The sequence below is a fragment of the Erinaceus europaeus genome, chromosome 11 (assembly GCF_950295315.1).
Source record: "Erinaceus europaeus chromosome 11, mEriEur2.1, whole genome shotgun sequence".
NCBI lineage: Eukaryota > Metazoa > Chordata > Mammalia > Eulipotyphla > Erinaceidae > Erinaceus > Erinaceus europaeus.
Genome location: NC_080172.1, coordinates 56306750 through 56329339, shown reverse-complemented (window position 1 = coordinate 56329339; position 22590 = coordinate 56306750). Strand labels below are relative to the sequence as shown.

Genomic DNA, 22590 nt, shown 5'->3' with positions numbered 1-22590 from the left:
TATGGTGTACATGCACACACTCCACCTTTGTAAACTTCTCTTCTTTGACTGGACTTGGCTATTTCTGTCTTGTAATTATAGTGAGGTTGACAAGCAGAGGTCACCTTGAATCCTCCAAATCAAATTAGCCAACAGGGCAAGTTAAAAAGCAATTACAGTAGCCCATAGGAAATCACAATGGACTGCGACTAACACAGAAAAAACAATTACCATAATCAATACCCTTTAAGCACATCAAAATGAATATTTCCACATGTCAAAATGGTTCCAGATTCACAGAGCAACCAAACTAAACAGAAAACACATTTAGTTTTCATAATGACTCTGCAAGCATCTTGGCCTTATGTCAGATCCTTGCCTCTTTTCTTATAGTTCTGTGAGGTTTTGCTTTTTAAGACAAGGATTAAAACAATTTTAATTTTTTTCACCTGGCTCCATTGTTCCACTTGGCTTTTTCATCTGATTTTAGTTTGTTTGTTTCTCGTCTTTCCTCTCTCTGCTCCTGTGGCTCCTTCACCTCTTATAATTCATCTTAGCCCTCACTTCTCATCCACTGAGTTTACACTTTACATTAATTCAGCCTGTCTTTGATTCTGCCCACTTATGGGGCTTATTCTCTTCACATTTTCAACCTCCCATCTCATGGTCTTCCTTTCACTTCAAATAATTTAGTGCTGTTCTTTTAAAATTTATACCCTGCATAATGATATCCATACTAATGCTTTTTTCTCCACTTTTTTTTTTTACTTGCCCTGACTGTGCATTCTCAGACACAACATAAAACAAAAGTCTTTCATAATTTTGATTGTTATAACTTCTGTCACATAATAATGCGTCTGATCTTCCTCTTTGGTGACTAAAACAATTTTTCTTTTGCTTAGTTCCTTGTTACTTGTACATTTACTTGGGTTCCACCCCACCCTTTTGGCAGAATTAGTGTCCAGATGAATAATCGTTGCTTTCATAGATCTGCTCAGAGATTTGTTCTCTCCCCCCTTTTCTCCTTCTCTTCTCCTGCCCCACCCCACCCCCATTTTGGGGGTTGTGTTTAACATTTTCAGTACTATTTTCCTTAACAAGCCAGACCTGGCTGGTACCTTTTTGTTTTTGTTTTATCTTTGCTAAGGATTATTTCACTATTACTGGTAGGTTGGATGTGTTGTAATGATACATCAACTTAGGTATTACTTACTGAAGGCCTATGATATGTAAGACCTAGTGCTGAGTATTCGGAGAGATTAACAATGATGGCTTTCTAGGGAGTTAAAGCATCCAGAAAGAGAAAGAACACTGACTGATCTGAGGTCCTCATACATGGTAAAGTATGCATTCTACTGGGTGAGCTATCTCTCCACCCCTGCCTACCACTCTTCAACTTCACTGCCATAATCATGGTCCAAACAGACTAGGAAAAGAGACTCTGAACAGATTTCCCAGCTACTGTAGTCCTTCTACAGTTCACTACTGTCTTTTAAAAATACAAATTGGATTATTTTGTTCCATATTTAGAATGCACACACAGCTTTTTATTGCTTTTAGGACAAAATATTCGATTGCTATCTTAGCACCATTCTTTCACATTTATGCTGTCTCTTGATTTATTTATTTTATTTTATTTTGGCCTCCAGGGTTATTGCTGGGGCTTGGTGCTGGCAGTATGAATCCACTGCTCCTTGAGGACATTTTTTTCCATTTCCTTTTTTTACAAGATAGGTCAGAGAGAAACTGAGAGAGGAGGAGAAGACAGAGAGGGAGAGAGAAAGATAGACACCTGAAGACCTGCTTCAGTACTTGTGAAGTGACCCTCCTGCAGGTGGGGAGCCAGGGGCTCAAACCAGGATCTTAGAATGGTCCTTGTGCTTTATACTATGTGTGCTTAACCCAGTGTGAGACTGCATGCCCCACTCTTGATTTTATTATTGTTGTTGTTATTATTTGGTTTTCTTTTTTTCCTTCACCAGAGCACTGTCCAGCTCTGGTTTATGGTAGTGCCAGGGTTTGAATCTGAGGTCTTTAGTGCCTTGGGCATGAAGATCTGTTGCATAAACTGCTATTTTCTCTGGTTGCTATCTCTTCGTTTTTCTGGACTAGCAGCCTAGAAGCTAATTTCTTAGACTACCTTCCAGTAGGGTTCCAGTTCAATGTGGGCACATTCCTGTAAAATGGGGAACTATTGCTCAGACAGTTGAGGATGAGTATGTGAATGCCAGAAGCAGCCTGCTGAAGTTAGGTTTGCTCAGGAGCTCTCATAATCTCATAAAATTCTAGGACAGACTGGACTTTCCTTGCAGAGAAAGGGTACAGTTTAAGAACTGCACATCTCCAATGTTGTTTTAGAAATGGATGAGCTCAGTGTTCCTCAGTAGCAATCATCTGATTCCCAGACAGTACGGCAACTCAGCTCCTCTCTGGAGTACCCAGACCTAGAGATTTCAATTACTCCTTTTACTCTCTGGACAGTTTGCTTTTGGTCCTGCTTACTCATAGTCTCTTGAGGTGAGAGGAGACACTATGCTCTAATTTTCCTATGTCATTACAGCTTTTGCTTTCACTAACTTCTAAGTCTCTCTGTCTCCTCTCTCACTCCCCCCTCACACCCCACCCCAAAGTAAAGCACTGCTCAGCTCTAGTTTATAATCGGGCTGGGGATTGAACCCGGGAACCACAGAGCCTCAGGTATTAAAGTCTTTTTGCATAACCATGTAAATATTTCTCTTTCAACTGAAGACTTAGATGAATTTCTCTTAAGACTTCATTCCATTATCTATGAAATGGGAATAACACAACACAGCCAAGTTTACAGTGCTTCAGTGAGAATTTAAATAAATGATGTATTAACTAACAAATCATGTTCACTCAACATGTCTTTCCCTTTCCTCCAAGTTCATGCATAGGGTTGGACTGGCTCGGTCTGTTTGCATATTGATGATAAAAGCATTGCTCATACACATTTCATCTGCAAACACAGCAGGACCCAGTCAGAAAGATGTCTGTCTGTCTACCTACCTACCAAGAAAAATGCCAGTCCCCACCTCCATCTATGGATATCTAATCTTGCACAAAGGTGCCCAGCCTATTAAATGGGGAAAATGGAATCTCTTCAACAAATGATGTTGGAAAAAATGGTTTGAAACATGCAGAAGAATGAAACTGAATCACCATATTTCACCAAACACAAAAGTAAATTCCAAATGGATCAAGGACTTGGATGTTAGACCAGAAACTATAAAATACTTAGAGGAAAATATTGGCAGAACTCTTTTATATCTAAACTTTAAAGGCATCTTCAATAATATGAATCCAATTATGAAGAAGACTAAAACAAAGAAACTAATGGGACTACATCAAATTAAAAAGCTTTTGCCCAGCAAAAGAAACCACTACCCAAATAAAGAGAACTCCCACAGAGCGGGAGAAGATCTTTACATGACATATATCAGTCTTTATATATAAATATATAAAAAGCTCACCAAACTTGGTAATAAGAAAATAAATGACCCCATCCAAAAATGGGGAGATGATATGAACAGAATATTCACCACAGAAGAGATCCAAAAGGCCAACAAACATATGAAAAAAATGCTCCAAGTCATTGACTGTCAGAGAAATGCAAATAAAGATAACGAGATACTACTTCACTCCTGTGAGAATGTCATACATAAGAAAAGGTAGCAGCCCCACTAGGGAAAGAGAGACAGGCTAGTAGTATGGATCAACCTGCCAATGCCCTTGCTCAGTGGAGAAGGCAATTACAGAAGCCAGACCTTCTACCTTCTGTACCCCATAATGATCCTGGGTCCATACTCCCAGAGGGATAAAGAACAGGAAAGTTTTCAAGTGAGAGGATAGGATATGGAGTTATGGTGGTGGGAATTGTGTGGAATTGTACCCCTTTTACCCTATGGTCTTGTCAATATTTCCATTTTATAAATAAAAATTAAAAAAAAAAAGAAAAGAAAGGTAGCAGCTACAAATGCTGGAGAGATTGTGGGGACAAAGGGACCCTCTTGCACTGCTGGTAAGAATGTTAATTGGTCCAACTCCTGTGGAGACCAATCTGGAGAACTCTCAGAAGGATAGAAGTTGGCCTACCTTATGACCCTGCAATTCCTCTCCTGGGGATATATCCTAAGGAACCAAATACATCCATCCAAAAAAGATGTGTGTATACCTATGTTCACAGCAGCACAATTTGTAATAGCCAAAACCTGGAAGCAACCCATGTATCCCAAAACAGATGAGTGGCTGAGTAATATAAACAGAATACTACTTAGCTATTAAAAATGGTGAATTCACTTTCTTTACCACATCATGGATGGAACTTGAAGGAATCATGTTAAGTGAGATAAGTCAGAAACAGAAGGATGAACATGGGATGATCTCACTCATAGTCAGAAGTTAAAAAACAAAATCAGAAGGGAAAACACAAAGAAGAAGTTGGAATGGAGTTGGTGTTTTGCACCAAAGTAAAAGACTCTGGGGTTGGGAATGGGGAGGTTTAAGGTCCTGGAACATGATGGCAGAGGAGGACCTAATGGGGGTTGTATTGTTATATGGAAATGTTATGCATGTGCAAACTATTGTATTTTGTCATCTGTAAACCATTAATCTCCCAATAAAGAAATTTGAAAACATAAAAAATTAATTATTCTTAATATATAGCCTGCTATATGATATTAGATATTTGAAAAAAAATTATGTGGAGGGGGTCCAGGTGGTGGTACACCCGATAGAGTGCATACATTATAGTGTGCAAGGACCTGGGTTCAAGCCCCTGATCCCCACCTGCAGGGGGAAAGCCTCACAAATGGTGAAGCAGGGCTGCAGGTGTCTCTCTGTCTCTCTCCTGATCTCTCACTACCCTCTCAATTTCTCTCTGTCCCTATCCAATAGTAAATAAATAAATAAATAAATAATGTCGAGGCAAAACTAAAAATATAAACACTTGTGATTACTGAATACTGTGCATCCAAACAGCTGTTATTTTACTACACCCTCAAGCTTCAGATGGCATTGACTCTCCATTTCTGTGGTCCCTACCAAATTCTGCCAAAGCAGTTTCATAAATCGTTTTTTTTTTTCCAGGGTTATCACTGGGGCTCAGTGCCTGCATCACGAATCCACTGCTCTTAGAGGCTATTTTTTCCCCTTTTATTGCCCTTGTTGTTTTTTTATCATTGTTGTGGTTAGTATTGTTGTTATTGATGTCACTGTTATTGGATAGGACAGAAAGAAATGGAGAGAGGAAGGGAAGACAGAGGGGGAGAGAAAGATAGATACCTGCAGATTTGCTTCACCGCCTGTGAGGCAACTCCCCAGTAGGTGGGGAGCTGGGAGTTCAAACCGGGATCCTTACACTGGTCCTTGTGCTTCATGCAATGTCTGCTTAACCCACTGTGTTACTGCCTGACCCCCATCCTTCTTTTTTTTTCTAACACCCATTTGGAAGAGTTCTCTCCCACTCTTTTCCTTCCTGTTTGTTCTCCAGCTTACCAAATACGACTCATTCAAGTGCTAATTTTGACAAAGGCAAACACAAAATTTATACTTGACCTGCACCAACATTTTAGGAGGTCAGAGTTAGATTTGCTGGTGGGGACAAATATAATCCCCCTACCACAGACTCTCCAATCAGCCTACATATACTCATCTATATTGACATGACTATACATAGACATTCTGCCTATGACCTTTTTCAAATTTCAGAAATACTCCCCAAAATAAAAAGCAGCCAACCAGCCAAGCAAGCAAAGAAATCCCTGTTTGAGTTCTGTTATAGGGAAAACAATAGTCTAGACTAAAAAAAAAAAAAAAAAAAAAAAATCAGTCCTAGGTTTGAGTCCTTTGCTATTTATGATCAAGCAATTAGAATCATCTAAACCTGTGGAAAAATCCTAACAAGATATGTGAAAACTGTAGGATAACAGAATAAACATGGCAGTGAAGCAGAGCTTTATTGCCTGTGTCTGCATGCATTGTTCTGGTAGAAATGTCAAACGCAGCCAGAAAATATGGAAAATGTGTGGCATGGCAACAGTATCCATGGGGACAATTCGAAGGAAGGGGGCAGAAGAAATAAGAAATACTCCATGCTACTAGGAAATAAATTAGAATCTATTTGACTTACATTTGCTACATCCTGGAATAAAGTGTTCTGGGCTTCACAGGGTAAATCAGAAGTCACTTCTTTTAAATAAGAAATACTACTAGGACTTCAACATTCAGGTTAGTATAACAGATACATAACCCTGGTCTGGGGTAGACAGCATAATGGTAATGCAGAGACTCTCATACCTGAGGCTCCAAAGTCTAGGTTCAATTCCCACACCACTATAAGCCAGAACTGAACAGGGCTTTGGTCAAAAACAAACAAACAAAAAAACAAACAAGTGGGGATGCTTAATGAGTGGTGAAGCAGGTCTGCAGGTGTCTATGTTTCTCTCTTCCTCTCTTTCTCCCTCTCTTCTCTCAATTTCTCTCCGTCCTATCAAATAAAATATAAAGGGGAAAAAAATGGCCCTTGGGAGCAGAGGATTCACAATGCTGGCACAGAGCCCCAGGGACAGATACCCTTGGCGGGAAAAACACACAAACACACACACACACACACAAAAAAAAAAACCCTATATTGATTACAATTAAATTCTGTCCATCTGTAAGTACTTCAAATGTTCTCAGGTTTTGGACAAGTGCAGGTATAGAACAGTTCTATAATTTCAGTAGATTTTACCAAGTAGCATTACTTGAGCATCTAGATAGATGAGAAATCAACAGGAGCCAGATCTTTCTAGAACAGGTAAAACATTCTTTTGTCAGCATGAACGTGTTTCAGCTGAGGGGTAACCTCTGCTGCTTACTTGTATAACAAGATGTCAGCTGCCTGGAGAACTGGGTACATGAGCAGGCCTGCAGTTCCTTCCTGCTTCTGCTGGGCAGTCTTCACCTGTGGGGGTGCAAAGAGGTGCAGGGAGAGATCTGGCATAATTTAATTTAAGAAATTAATTTAAGAAATCATAAATGCAAACAAAGGGTAAGCTGAAGCACCTGGAATAACACAAGGTGTCAACTTCTTTGAGCAGTTCTAGCTATCTCCAGGATAGTGTGACTTATGCTTCAGGCTCAAGTAAGGTAAGGTGAAGCCATTTCACTTTTTAGAGGATCTTATACTACCTTTATCCTTTTTTTAATGCCAGTAAGGGCACAAGAGTTTTCTAGCTTCCAAGTTAGATAAATTCCAGATTTCACAGGCCAGGGGAAAAAATATCATGGAATTAAATTTCAGCAAATTAACACGAGGAAACATCAAATGCCCTATCATTTTTATATTTAGAAACTTCTCAGAGAGTCTCAGATACTGCGCAACTGACAAGTTGGAATATTCTCTTAAAATCTCATATTTTAGGGAGTCAGGTGGTAGTACAGCGGGTAAGCGCAGGTGGTGCAAAGTGCAAGGACTGGTGTAAGGAATCCAGTTTGAGCTCCCGGCTCCCCACCTGCAGGGGAGTCGCTTCACAAGCAGTGAAGCATGTCTGCACGTGGCTGTCTTTCTCTCCCCTCTCTGTCTTTCCCATCTCTCTCCATTTCTATCTGTTCTATACAATAATAGCAGCAATAATAACTACAACAATAAAACAACAAGGGCAACAAAAGGGAATAAATAAATATTTTTTAAAATCTCATATTTTGAAAAAATCAAGACATTTAAAAATAATACTCAGTAATGTTTGCAATCTAACAAAAACATAATAATAATAATTATTATTATCACCACCAGGGTTATTGCAGGAGCTCAGAGCTTACATGAGGAATCCATGGCTTCTGGAAGCCATTTTTCTTTTCTTTTTTTATTTGACAGGACAAAAAGAAATTGAGATGGGGCAAGAAGATAGAGAGGGAGAGAGAAAGAACCTGCAGACTTGCTTCACTGCTCATGATAATGTGTGTGTTTAACTAAATGTGTCACTGCCCAGTCCCAATCTAAACAATTTTAAATCTGTCTTTGTTAATAGAAAAGGTATGTGGTGCCCTGGCTTTACCTCACCCAAAATCAGTCAATCAATCAATCAAACATGCAATCAATCTTCCTCTTTAGGTGTTTGATGTGCTTAGTCTTTAGAGAAGGGATATTGATTCCAATGAGCAAAACAGTTTGTAGGAAGATTTCTTTTTTTCTCTCTCTCTTCCCCAAACCTGGGCCTCATACATGTATAATTTCACTGTTCTAGGCAGTTTTCTTTTTTCCCCCTTGATTCAGACAGGGTGTGGGGAGCTTGGGATACATCACAGCACCAGAAATTCCTCTGGTCCCATAGAATCTCCCCGAGATGGGGTGCTGGTACTGGAACGTAGGCCATGTGCACAAGGCACATGCCTTATTACCCAGTGATATATCTTTCTGGCTTCCAAATATTTCTTTAATGGGAAAGCTGATTAAAATGCCAGAGGAGATATTTCAAGTATTTAATACCTGGCAAGCAGTGGGCACTGACTATAAATTACTAGTGTGAGCCTGCAGAACTGGTAACTGCTTACAAGACCTAGGTATGTCATTCATGTGAAATGATAAATAGATGTTTTTCTTGGGCACATAAATTTTATTTGTTCAGTTAGTAGGAATTATTTCCCTAAACTGCCACTGTTTCTGAATGGATTAAACCACTGAGCTTATAAGATTGCCTGATTCCAGGACTAAGATCAGACCTCCAACTGCTCCAACTGGATACTCCACACCAAAGGCACATATGCCAAGGAGGCATGAATTAGAAAAACAGAAGCTTCTCTCTTTATCTTAATGTCCGTGTTTCATAACTTGACTACAATTCTGACTTTTCTGATGGTTGGAAATAGTTTCTTCCCTCCCACCTTTCTTTTTTTATTTGATAAGACAGAAAATTTGAGAGAGGAGGAGGATACAGGGAGAAAGAGAGACACCTACAGCACTACTTTACCACTTGTGAAGCTTTCCTCCTACAGGTGGTAACAGAGTGTTTGAACATGGGTCCTCACACATGGTAATGTGTACACTCAATGAGGTATGCCACTGCCTGGGCCCTGCAAGTAGTTTCCAGTCTTCGGCAACACTGCTAGATACTATTCAAGGGCATCTGTTTGAACACAGACCCCCTATTACAATGTCCATCATGAAGGTCAATTTGCCATGATCACTGGATAAAGATAGTTTGGGACCTAGCAGGTGGTTCAGCAGTGGAACACATGACTTACACATGTGAGGCTTTGGGTTCAATCCCTGGGCACCATATAAGAAAGTAGTGGTGCTTTGATCACTCCCTTTACTTTCATAAAAGTAAGAAAAAATTGGGCTGGGAAGGTGGCATAATAGGACAGCACATGCCCTGTAGGAGTGAGACCTTGGGTCTGAACTCTGGAGCCACATTAAAAAAAAAAAAAGATAATGAAAGTTTAATTTGGGAATGAGCAAAATGGGAAAAGTACTTAGTTAGTAAAAGAATCTTGCTGCTTTTGATTATATTTATAATCTTTTTATATAATACTAGTTTCTTGAAATTACAGAGGGGGGAGCAATGTGGAGAACATGAATATTTATTGAGTCCGTGTTATGTGGTCCAGATGTCTCACATCTGTGTTATCTCATTAATCCTCCAGTAACGTTGGCCTCAGCAGCCCTGATTCACCCTTTTACCCCATGTTTCCAACTCTCTACTTCCCAGTGAGAATTTTTTAAGGCATTGTTAGGTATCCCATAGCACTGGAGCCCTTCCCTCTGGAGACACTTTCTGATGACTTATTTGTCCCATTTCTAACAGGCCACTAGCCTCATGAAGGGGCTGTGCCTATCCATCTTATTGACTGCTCTATCTCCAGTCCCAGTGTGATATAAGGCTTGCAGAAAACATTTCTAGCATATTTTTTCCAGTATATTTTTTTAAAAAAATTATTCATTAACATGAGAGGAAAGAGAGAGAGAACCACTTTGGCACATGTGGTATCAGTGATCAAACTCAGGACCTAATGCTTGAGAGTTCAGTATTCTAACAACTGCACCACCACCTGGGTAAGCCATCACCAGTACTTATTAATGAAGAGTCACAGAAGGCAGTAAGTAATGCTGGCATTTGTGACCCATGCTTTTTTCGCAAAGGAAGTATGAGCTGGTTGTAGTAAGACCTTACCACAAGTTATGTGTTACCAGGTCCTCAGACATTATTTGAGAGTGGGAACATCTTCCATTATATTAGTATTTAGTACTTATGAAAAGAATTCCAGCACTCAACTTAGTATTATGATGAAGTAGGAAAGTCTTGACTAAAGTAAAAATAAAACAGAAAACATCACACAATACAGTTTCTAATTCCTGGCAGGTAAATGACTAATTCAGAGGTATTCTCCACCTCTCTATTAGGCACTGTCACTTTAAGGCTTAGTCTGTTTTTTCTGCTACTTATTTGCAAAGGTTTCTGAACCAGCTTTTGAGGAAACCAATGACCCTAAAAATATGCTGGAAGGAAGCTAGAAACTGAAATTAGTGTTGACATGGCCAGGGCCTACCTACCCTCGGGTTATCCAATTGCAAAAATAAATGGAAGTAAAGTACTATGAATTACCCAATTTATCTTTCTCAATTGAACTTCTTAGAAAAGTACAGGTTTAATTATTATTATTTTTTTTGGTGGGTTTGAACTGTTGCCTGGACTCAATTTGTTTAAATGTTGAATAAAATATGTTGTCTCTTCTCCCCACACTGAAAACATTGCCTCGCTGCCAGTTAGTTCTAGTGGAGAAGTGAGGCAACTTGAATCCAGAGACCAGTAATTGTGACTGTTTGTTAATTGAAATGTAGTAGCCACAAACTCATAACCAAGTCTATCCACAGGCCACTCTGATTTAGTCATACATGGATAAGATCAAATAATTAACAAACAGGATATATAATCCAGTTTCAAAATTGGAAGGAATCTTGGAGAACCCTTAAATTTTTTGTTTAATAATCTAAGGCACAAAGATAAAAGATGTTGTTCCAACCACTAGTGATGCCAGTAAACTCGGGATTCCCAGAGCCTAATACAAAAATAACAGAGGAAAGAAATAATTAGAGTGGTGGGGATCTTGAACACTTTTCAATTATGAATCAGATCACTGAAATTTACCTTCCACTGGTGTAAATGTTGTAATCGGGGTATTTTGATCATGCAGGTAAGGATCCAATTTAATTGTGTGTGTTCAGACACCTAAAGAAAGCAAATACAAAATTTAAAAGGCCAACATCTTGCAGATAAGACAAAAGCTAAACAGCAAATGGGTATTACTTCAAATGCTAAAAATACCCCAGATAAAGATAATAATGATGATAAGGTGAAGGTTATCAATTCAGAATGCGTAGTATCTTTAGTGAAGAAATTGCCAAGAAAAATCTGATCACTATTGTTTAAATCCTCTTCACAGTATCCCTAGCAAGTGTCCAGCTAGACTCAGAGATTTCCTTATGTTGTGATCATCTATCTCATTCTTACAAAATCAAGATTATTAAGAAGATATACATGTTGGGGCAGCTTGGAATGTTCCTACTCATGACCACAGAATGTGAGCTCAGATCTATAGGGATACAGAGGTCACATAGGCTCCTAAGCTGAATATGGGCCCCAGATCAGATCAAATCAATGGGGTCTACACTCAACAATATTTATACACCTTTCCCATATTTGGGAGCTACTCTCTTCCCTGATCCAGCTTTCTGGTCCTTTTTCCAGTCATGACATCATCTCCCCAGACAATTACTTAGATCCACCTGCATGTCAAATTTCAAGCTCAAGGAAAAAAAGAAAAGAAAAGAAAAAAAAAACTAGTATAGTCACAAGCCCTTTGGAATATAACTAAAATATGCCTGCTAGCTATCTATAGAATGGAGACCCTGCCAACTCTTCATCTGCATTACTCCAGCCTTTCGATTCATGATTAGTCAACAATTTGTTTGGCTTTATATGTTAACTATCTTTTCAGCCATCAGGTTCAAGATGCTACCATGATGCCAACCAGACTTCCCTGGACAGACAACCCCACCAATGTGTTCTGGAGCTCCGATTCCCCAGAACCCTGCCCCACTATGGAAAGAGAGAGGCAGGCTGGGAGTATGGATCAACCTATCAACGCCCATGTTCAGCAGGGAAGTAATTACAGAAATCAGACCTTCCACCTTCTTCACCCCATAATGACCCTGGGTCCATATTCCCAGAGGGATAAAGAATAGGAAAGCTATGGGGGTAGGGGGGTGGGGATGGGGCACAGAGTTCTTGTGGTGGGAGTTGTGTGGAGTTGTACCCCTCTTATCCTATGTTTTTTGTCACTGTTTCCCTTTTATAAATAAAAATCTATAAAAAAAAGATAGACATGTATGCACTGGCACACATACATAGGTTCAAATCCTCTTAAATGACTTCTAAATAGATAAAAACAGCTATCATGACTTACATATAAATTGCAAAAAATGGTTCTAGACTTAAAATTAAACAGTAAATCCTTTCACTCTACCATTACTGAAATTTAGGAATCACTTTATGACATTAAAAATTTAAAAAGGTGTTTTTATAGTTTCTAGGTCCATCTCTCTATTTTCTCTTTGCAATTAAAAATTAATTAATTTTTTATTTACATAATGACCTGTTTTTGTCAACAGGGTTACTGCTGAGGCTCCATGTCTGTAAGATTCCACCACTCTCTATGGTCTCTCCCCTTCCCAATGTTTTAGAGGTAGAGGATGAGATACAGAGATAAGAGAGATGAGAGACATCGTTATACCACTTCATCACTCCTGTAGCCTCTCCTATCCAAGTAATCAATCCCTTGTCATGGCTGGTAGCTTAAACTCTGGTCCTTCCTTGCACATAGCAAAGTGTCCATTCCATTGGGTGAGTCATTTCTCCACTCCTTTGTTTCTGTTTTTAAAGTAGTAGAGATCGGGTTAACAAGAAAATATAACCTTTTCCCAATTTGTTTTTCATTAACCAAATCTAATCAAATAACCAAACCTGGCAACAATCAGGATGATTTTTGGATTCTGGCCATGCTCTATCTGCTGAACTAGAATTTAAAGGCTAAGCATCCCATTTTAACCCAAGGGACTTCTCCTGGTCCTTCATCTACTGCGTTTTTTTTTTTTTTTAAAGTCCATATGATTTCCTTAAAAAACACACACTGTTGCCAACTCTGAAAAGTGGCCCCAAATGTGCTCTTTGTGGGTTTTACAAAAGGAACAGAAAGAAATGGCGCTGAATCAGCCTAGGACTATTTTATTTGCAAGGCATTATCATCTGGTGTAAGATAGTTTCTCATTGTTTTCCTCAAGTCACAGAGAAGGAAGAGTTGTTTTTCACATGTTTGACAAGGAATCGTTTTAAAAGTTTTACAAGTCACTATGTTGAATTTTTTTTTTTTTTCAATAGGCATTTGGGTCTCATTGAGGGCAGCAGCTCTGACAGTACCGTCCTTGCAAATTGCTAACTGCTGCTTCCAACAAACAGCTATCAGACATAAACAGTAATCCTGGCTGGAATCAAGAGGATTATAGTTGCTTCCAATCATCAAGCAAAACATTCCCATTAGAACTAATAAAACAAGAGCTATTTTTTTGGCATGGAGGAAAGAATTTCTTTTTTACTCTTTACTGAATTGGAGAAAGGCATAAAAATACAGAAAATAACCACAAGCACAAGGAATGAGACAAGATGACTCCTTTCTTTGAATTCTGGCTCAATCACTCTGTTTTGGTGTCATGCAAAATGCTACCACTATGTCTCCATGAATTCAAATATTTTCCTTGGAATAGTCTTTTATTTGGACATATAAAAATGAAGCATTTAATATACTGCAGAGAGCTCCCTGGTGTTTCCAAATATGGAGGCATAAAATTACATTAAGTCATCCATACACAGAAAAAAGCTGGGAAAAGTCAAAAGGTGTTTGATTTTCACAAGTTATCATTAAACCATTATACATGACGGTAGTATAATTAAGGATTTGGCTCTCTTATTTGACTTATAGTCATGACAAGTGCTTGGGAAGATTCAGATTACTAGGGTGTTGGGGAGAATTTAGTGAAAATGGTAACTGAATCTAGTATATTCTGACTTACTCTGTGCTACCACAAGCTTAGGAGTTGATCTCAGGGCCAGGTAGTGGCTCACCTGGTAAAGTATGCACAAGGATCTAGGTTCATGTCCCCAGACCCCACCTGCTGGGGAAAAGCTTCTCTAGTGGTGAAGTAGTGCTGCAGGTTTCTCTCTTCCTTTCTCTTTCTATGTCCCTCTATCCTCTCAGTTTCTATCTCTACCCAATAAATAAATATATTTTTTAAAAATAGCCAGTTATTTAGCAATGATTTATTGGTAATCCAGGCAAAGGCAGTTTCAGTAAGCTGAGATAGAAGCAAAATCGTAGTGGAGTAGGAAGCAGGGTATGAAGACAAATAGATAAGAATAACAGAAAGGTTAAGGTTCTTGGAATGAAGTTACCTGAATCTAAATGCTAGTTCGTTCACTTAATAGCTGGCTGACTCTATGTAAATCACTTAAATCAGTTTTGTTATTTATAAGAATGACGTTAACAATGTGAGCATGCATTGGATGAGTGCATTTAGTTCTTTGAAATTTTATCATGTGTTCAAAATATTCCTTTTTAAGGAAGGACAGCAATGGGAATAACTAGTAGGAATCAGGGGGGAAATTCTTTGTAATTTTAACCACTGGGTTTTATTTGCAGATAAGGACACTGAATCCTAGGGAAATTTTTATTTTATTAATTTATTGAGAAAGGGGGTAGGGGGGATGGAGGGAGGGAAAGAGAGAGAAAGAGACAGAACAGGCCAGAGCACCACTTCATCATTTTTTAAAATACTTATTTATTTTCCCTTTTGTTGCCCTTGTTGTTTTTTATTTTTGTTGTAGTTATTATTGTTGTTATTTATGTCATTAGATAGGACAAAGAGAAATGGAAAGAGGAGGGAAAGACGGGGAGAGAAAGATAGACACCTGCAGACCTGCTTCACCACTTGTGAAGCAACGCCCCTGCAGGTGGGGAGCCGGGGGCTCGAACCGGGATCCTTAATGCCAGTCCTTGTGCTTTGCACCACCCGTGCTTAACCTGCTGCGCTACCGCCCGACTCCCCACTTCATTATTTTATGCAGTGATCTGGACAAAACCCACACATGCAAGGCACATGCTCTACCTTGGGGAAAGTGGGTGGGAAGGGAGTGTTCTACTACTAAGTTTCTCTCTGGTCTTAAAGTGATCCTTTTAAAGCAGAGATCATGTCATCTCTCTGCTTAAAAGACTGGAGTTTCCCTTTCCTCAGAGTAAACACCCTTCCTGGCTTACCAGACCAGACATTTCTTCCCATCAACTCTTTCTATGATTTGAATGCTCTACCTCTCCCCCTTTGCTCCCTCTTCTCTAGTGTTGCTGGCTTCCTTGTGTTCCTTAATTACACCAAGCATGCTGCTACCTTAAGGGCTTTGCACTGGCTCTTTTCTTTGATAGGAATTCTCTTCAGCCAGGTACTTACTAGGCCAATTCCTTCACTTGAAGTTGTTAACTCAATTTTCATATCAAGAGAGCTTATCCAGATCACACTGCTTTTATACAACTCACAAGCAGAACTTAAGAACCAAGGACAGGAAGGGAAAAACTTGGACTAAGTTTGGTTTATTGCACCAAAATAGGGCACAATGGTGAAGAGGAGGCGGTGGAGGAGTGGTGGTAGGTGGTGGTGGCTTTGGTGCATGATGGTGGAAATGAATCTAAGTTGGGGTTGAAAGTGTTTTGCAGACACCTATCATGAGGAGATGAGAGACTGTACTCATATGTCAGCAACTGTACTGTAAACCATTAACCTCCCAATAAAATATTAAATCTAAGTATATCAATCTGTGCCACTCAAATTCTTCCTGATCTTTTTCTGTAGAATCCATTCCTTAATGATATACTTTATGTTTAGTTTATGCTTTATAGCTATTGCGTGTGCATGTGTGTGTGTGTCTGTTACCTTAATAGAACATAAGTACCCCGCAAAGATTTATATCCATTTTATTCACTTATATAACACGAGAGAGGCTAGCACACGGTAAAACAATAAATGATTAATAGATTTTGTTACATGAATATATGAAGGAAATTAAAGGTTGTTAAAAGGGGGAAATGCCTAAATGTAGGAAATATACATGTCATTCTATACAACAACAACAGAAATTATCTGAATTCATGTATATGAGCATAAGAAAAATCACAAAGACACATTGCTGTGTAAAAAAAAAAGAAAATTGCAGAATATCTTTACAACATGGCACCACTTATGTAAAATTTTAAAACACAGAAGTAAAGATGTTATAGATAATTTGTGAAATTAGATATGAAAAGAGACATGAACGATTGGCTAGTCTGATATATATCAAATTCAAGATTCTGGTTGTCATGGAGTAGAAGCAAGGGTTAATATTATATTTAAGACTATAAGAATATCAAAGCAAATGTTTACAATATTCATTCTTTGTGTTGGGGACATAAATGTTTCTGCTCTATTATTCTCTATAATTTTCCATATTATTTTTCTAAAACTATTTAACAAAGGAGAAAAATGCATGATTCCAAAAGACATAGTTGCTAGCCATTAATCAAACCTATTCAGGCAATTAGCCAGTTCAGTAAAACCTGGATAGAATGTCCCAATGCCCTCTATGGCCCTTAGAATTTTACTATTTGGAGGTGGGGAGGGTAGATAGAATAATGGTTATGCAAAGAGACTCTCATGCCTGAGGCTCCAAAGACCCAGGTTTAATTCCCCACACCACCATAAGCCAGAGCTGAGAAATACTCTGATTTAAAAAACAAAACAAAACTATTTTTCATACAAATGTTGTCTTCCCAGGAATCAGGTCACATTAAGTTTTGGTTGGGATACTTGGAAGACTTCAGACTTACAAATTCCCATTTATCACTTCCTCTCAGAAACAAGCAATTTCATGCTGAGTTATTTTTATTAGACTCTTATCATCCCCATGGCAAATCCTCTTAACAGGAACCTTGCTTGGGGGATCTGATTTAATTAAAAGAACTCTGTTATCAATGATACACTCTCACTCTCTCACTTCAACTGACCTGCCTCCTATAGGTATTCATATGTGCCAACAAACATGTATTTGTACACACTTGGGGTTTTCCTATAGTTTTAATAGTATACAAAAATATACAACAAAGCTAAATAAGTAGTTGCTGATTTAAAAGTTATCTCCAGCTAAATTCTATCATTTTTTTGTGCATGAATGTATATATGTGTATGTACATTAAGTCCTCATTTAGTCCTGTCAACAGGTTCTTGGAACATATGACTTTAACCAAGATGATCTATAATGAATACAGACAGATCCTCACATAGTGTCACTTTCCTCAGTGTGGCCAGGATTAAGCCAAAAACCTCTCACATGCAAATCTTGTGTGCTATCTCTGCCCTCTGATGCTCTTTGTGTGTATATATCTATGTATTTCTACATATCTCTCTATTTACCTATTTTTAAAATGTCATGCCTAGGTACTTTATTTTACTTTTTTTAAATAGAGACAGAGAAACAGACACAAAAAGAGAGTGAAGCCTGGCTCTTGCACACAGCAAAGTAGTACACTATCTAAGTGAGCTATTTTGCTGGCACATGTGTACTTATTTCACAATGACCTTTTTCTAGACAACTTATATGTTAGGTCATGCTGGGTAACAAACAAAGACAGTTATAAGTGACTTACAACAGTGGCTCCTTTCTTACTCCCATTATAAACTGGTAGCTGTACACTGGCTGTACTTTGCATTCAGTAACCCAAGTTGGAAGACTAGCCCCTGTGGAAAACAACATTTTCAAATGAGAACGAAAAAAAGAGGAACCGAGTTAAAAGACACATGGAATGGCTTTTCAAGATTCTTGCTGGGTCTGATGTCCACTGTTCATGTTTATGTTCATGTTCATGTTCATGTTCATTTTTCAAGTCACACAGAGAAGTTCAACACTAAGTGGTAGGAGCTAACACTTTTCTATTGGATGTCCTGTCAGCCACAAGGCAGTGTATAAAGGACACATAATCTTTATATACAGACAGAGGTTAGCAAACTGCAGCTCACAGGCCAAACATATGTGGGGTGGGTGGGGAGGGGGAGTTCAGTCCTTGGGCTTAAAATAGCTTTTATGTTTTTAAAGCCTCAGGCATCAGAGTCTCTTTGCATAACCATTATGCTATCTACCCCTGCTATGCTATCTACCCCTGCGTTGTAATGTTTTTGAAGGGTATTAAGATAGAAATAAAGAGAAGGAGTAGTAATAGGAGAAAGAGGAGAAAAACAAAGGGAGGAGAAGGACAAGATACAGTTGTAGTGGTAGTGGTGACTTAGAATACTTGTAGCCTCTGAAGGAAGCCTTAAATATTTATTATCTATCCCTTTTCTATAAATATTTTTTCTTAATTTTCTTATATTTGATAGGAAAGACAGAAATAGAGAGGGGAGGGGGAAAGAGGAGAGAGACAGAGAGATACCTGCAGACCTGATTAAGTGCTTATGAAGCTTCCCTCCTGTAGGTAAGGACTGGGGGCTTGAATCTGGGTCCTTGCATCAAGTGCACCACCACCCAGCCCTTTTCAAAGAAGAGGTGGTGAGACTGGGTAGTGGTATAGCTGGTTAAGTACATGCATTACCATGCACAAGGACTCAGGTGCAAGTCCCTGGTCCCCACGTACAGGGGATAAAGCTTCACGAATGATGAAGCAGCGCTGCAGGTGTCTTCTCTGTCTCCCTATGTTTCTCTCTCTCTTCTCCCCCCATTTCCTCCTACATCTTAATTTTTCTCAGTTCTATTAAAATAAAGTTTAAAAAAAGACAAGTAAGAGATGGTTATTATAAAATGAAACAGAACATAGTGATAGAATGAGGAAATGATAACCACTATGCAGTGTTGACTGGAATGTAAAATAGTCTATCTTTTATGGAAAACAGTATAGTGATTCCTAAAAGAACAAACAAACAACAAAAGCCAGGGACTGAGCAAGTAGAGAGCATGTCTAACCATGCACGGGGTCCTGAGTTTAACCCCTGGCACCATGTGGTAGCAGCATGGATCTACCAAGGGAATTCCACAGGTAGTAGGGAAGTGAGCTTCCCTTTCCTTTCTCTCTCTTTCATTTACAATTTTATTTATTTATTATTGCACAGAGAAAGTAAGAAACTAAGATGGGAGAATGAGACAGAGAGGGAGACAGACAGAGACATGAAGCTCTACTTCACCATTCATGAAGCTTTCCCCCTGCAGGTGGGGACCAATGGTTTAAACTTGTCCCCAGTACATTATACATGGTGACATGTGTGGTCTACTAGGTGTGCCACTGCCTGGCCCCCTTTCCTTTCTTTCTCTCCCTCTTTCAAAATATAGAATAAAAAAGTTGAGATCCTTGGAGCCAGACAGTGGCACACCTAGTAGACCACACATGGTCATCATGTATACTGTACTGGCGACAAGCTCCTAGACCCCACTTGCAGGTGAGGAGTTTCATCCATACTGCAGGTGTCTCTCTGCCCTCCCCCCACCAACTTTTCAATTTCCCTGTCTCTCTCTCTTAAAAAAAAAAAAAAGAGAAGTGGTGGGTTTTTTGTGTAAGCACCGAGCCCTAGCAATAACCCTGGTGGTGAAAAGAAAGAAAGAAAGAAGAAAGAAAGAAAGAAAGGAAGGAAGGAAGGAAGGAAGGAAGGAAGGAAGGAAGGAAGGAAGGAAAGAAAAGAAGGAAGGAGGAAAGCAAGAAAATTAGGATCAGATCTGGATAAGGGTTCTCCCTGAGCAATTTTCCTTTATCATTATTATTATTGATCTTAGTTTCTTGGGAAACAAAACATAATGCTAATTAGAGGATGAGGTCATGTTCCAAAGCTGTAGATTCCATTCTCCTCCCTTGCCTTTTCTGCCTGTTCTGGACCCTCCATAATGAGCTGTCTGATGGTCTCAACTGTTCTCTTCTCCTAGGCTTGGCAGAAAGCCAATACCTAAAGCTATGAACTCTGGCTTTTACCCTTTCACTGCAGGGTGATTAGAGCTCAAGTAGAGTTAACAATTGCACCTCAGAGACAGCTGCAGTATGATTGGATCTGCATTCAGACTTGCTGGAAATCAAAGACCATTGACTTTGGCATTGGGATGAGATCTTCTGCCAAAAGCACACATAGGAAGGCTCTCCCCAATCTCTCTCTCTCTCTCTCTCTCTCTCTCTCTCTCTCTCTCTCTCTCTCACACACACACACACACACACACACACACACACACACACACACACACACACACACACACATACACACACACACACACACACACACACACACACACACACACACACACAGAGACATTTTCTTTTTTTGAGAGGGGAGGCTCCCCACATATGGCAAACATATTTGAGGGGAAACACCATGACTAGAGGCCAGTGGGAGAGAAAGCAAAAGAAAATAATGAGAAAAGTCTTCAGTAAGTCAAAATTGTTCCAGTCAGACTGCTGAGAAAGAATGTGAAGGACTGGAGAGGAGAATTATTGGTAAAATCAGCATTATAACATAACCAAATTCTTTCTCTACTTCAAATGATTGCTAGACCTTATTCTGACATGCAGTAATAGCAGCTGGGGGACCAATTTTTATATTTAGCTCTAAATGCTTCACTTAACACAATAGACACATGTGAAAAGAGCATATTACACAACAGAAAGTTCTTCCCTCTAATCCGTAATTTCAAACGTTTTACATTTTACTTGTAAATAATCTGTCTGTGGGCATAGGAAGATACAGTAATAACTAATTGTTTAAACATTATATCGGGAGGTTAATAGTGTACCATGCAGTTGACACATGGGTACAGATTCTCATCTTCCTGTGAAAGCTCCTTGCAGAACACTCTCCCCAACAATTTAGGTCCTTTTCTATCATCATGCAATAGGCCCCAAGGTTTTCTTTACCTCTTCCCTTCCCCCCCTTCCTTCCCTAGAGTTTTTTTTTTTTTTTTTTTTTTTTTGTAAAATCTTAACTGACACTGTCTCCCCAAAGCTTAACTGTTTTCTTAAATTTCTGTCTTCTAGGTTACATATCTAAAGAGGTTAAATTTGCTTGTTTGTTTATTGGAACTGGTTCTCCTGCATGTGCTACACCTTATCTGGTTCTTCATTTATTAGAAAAAAGAGAGTGGGGGACAGAGAAACAGAGAGAGAAAGAGAATGGAAGAGACTCTATAGCATCTGGGCTAGTACCTCACACTTGATGGAGAACTAACCTGGGCTATACACATAGCAAGGCACTAAACCTATCTGGTCATCTTCTGGTCTTGGTTACATATTTAGTCAATACAAGAGCAATTTAAACATTAAAAATCTTTTTTTTTTTTTTTTTCAAAACAAAACCTGGGGGGAAAAAGCACTGCATTTTCTGCTTGAGTTTTTGCTAAGTGTTCATTGTATTGTCTGAGCACAAAATGAAGTGACATTAAGAACTCTATGTAATCAAGTAGAAGAAACACTGGTCTGATGCTCACAGGAATCTCATCTGAATGGATAGAAATGCAAAGGTTAGCCAGATAGCTCACTTGGGAAGGAGTCTAGTTTGTCGTGTATGTGATCACAGGTTTAAGCCTGGCCCCTACTGCACTGGAAGAAGCTTCAGTAATGTGGTGTCTTTCCCTCTCCCTCTGTGAATCTTACTGTCTCTCTTTCTATTTGGAGAAAAAAGAAAGAAAGAAAGAAAGAAAGAAAGAAAGAAAGAAAGAAAGAAAGAAAGAAAGAAAAAGAAAGAAGGAAGGAAGGAAGGAAGGAAGGAAGGAAGGAAGGAAGGAAGGAAGGGAGAGTGGGCTCAGAGTAGTGAAGCCCCCATGATGACAAAAAACAATTAAAAAAAAAAGAAATTTCTATACAAGAGATTTGGAAACAGGCACTGGAAATGCAGTGTTCAAAAACAATTACAGGATCAAATAAATGTGCATCAAAAATGGGGGGGGCTGGGTGTGCACCCATTTGCACACACGTTACCATGCTCAAGGACCAGGTTCCCAGTCCCCTGCTCCTCACCTTCAGGAGGGATGCTTCACAACCGGTAAAGCCAACAACTGGTAAAGCCAGTCTGCAGATATATGTCTTTCTCTCTCCCTCTTGATCTTCCCTTCACCTCTCAATTTCTTTCTCCTATCAAATAAAATAGAAAATTTAAAAAAGAAAAGAAAGAAATGGCTACCAAAAGTGGTAAGTTCATAGTGCTGATACTGACCCCCAGGGAAAACCCTGGTGGCAATAAAAAGAAATATTTTAGATGAAGTGAAGATCATGACTTGCTTTGGGCACTCCATCCAGGGACTCCAAAAAAATAGCTATAATGATGACCAGCATCACAGCATTGGAGACAAAGGTGTACAGTCTGAATAAATTGTTTCATGAAATATGAGAGGTGTAGTCTTCTTCAGAGAGGTGGCACAGGGCAGTTGCTTTGCAGGTCTGAGGACTACTTCTGATGTAGAAAATTAAGAGTGGAGGGATAAGAGAGTGGGGCAAGTGGTTTGAAGAAGGCCAAGCACA

General features: G+C 39.1%; 1 protein-coding gene across 4 annotated transcripts in view; it reads right to left on the bottom strand.

The window, feature by feature from the left end:
• Window positions 1-22590, bottom strand: part of WARS2 (tryptophanyl tRNA synthetase 2, mitochondrial) — an 87340-nt gene that overhangs the window by 13262 nt on the left and 51488 nt on the right. For 2 of the 4 annotated variants that reach the window (XM_007534685.3, XM_060201798.1), the window contains 2 exons: window positions 11127-11207; window positions 6858-6943 (listed from right to left, as the gene is read on the bottom strand). In XM_007534685.3, the coding sequence (XP_007534747.1) occupies window positions 6858-6943; window positions 11127-11207 (167 nt within the window). The remainder of the gene's footprint in view (window positions 1-6857; window positions 6944-11126; window positions 11208-22590) is intronic. The other 2 variants (XM_060201797.1, XM_060201799.1) reach the window with 2 other exon arrangements.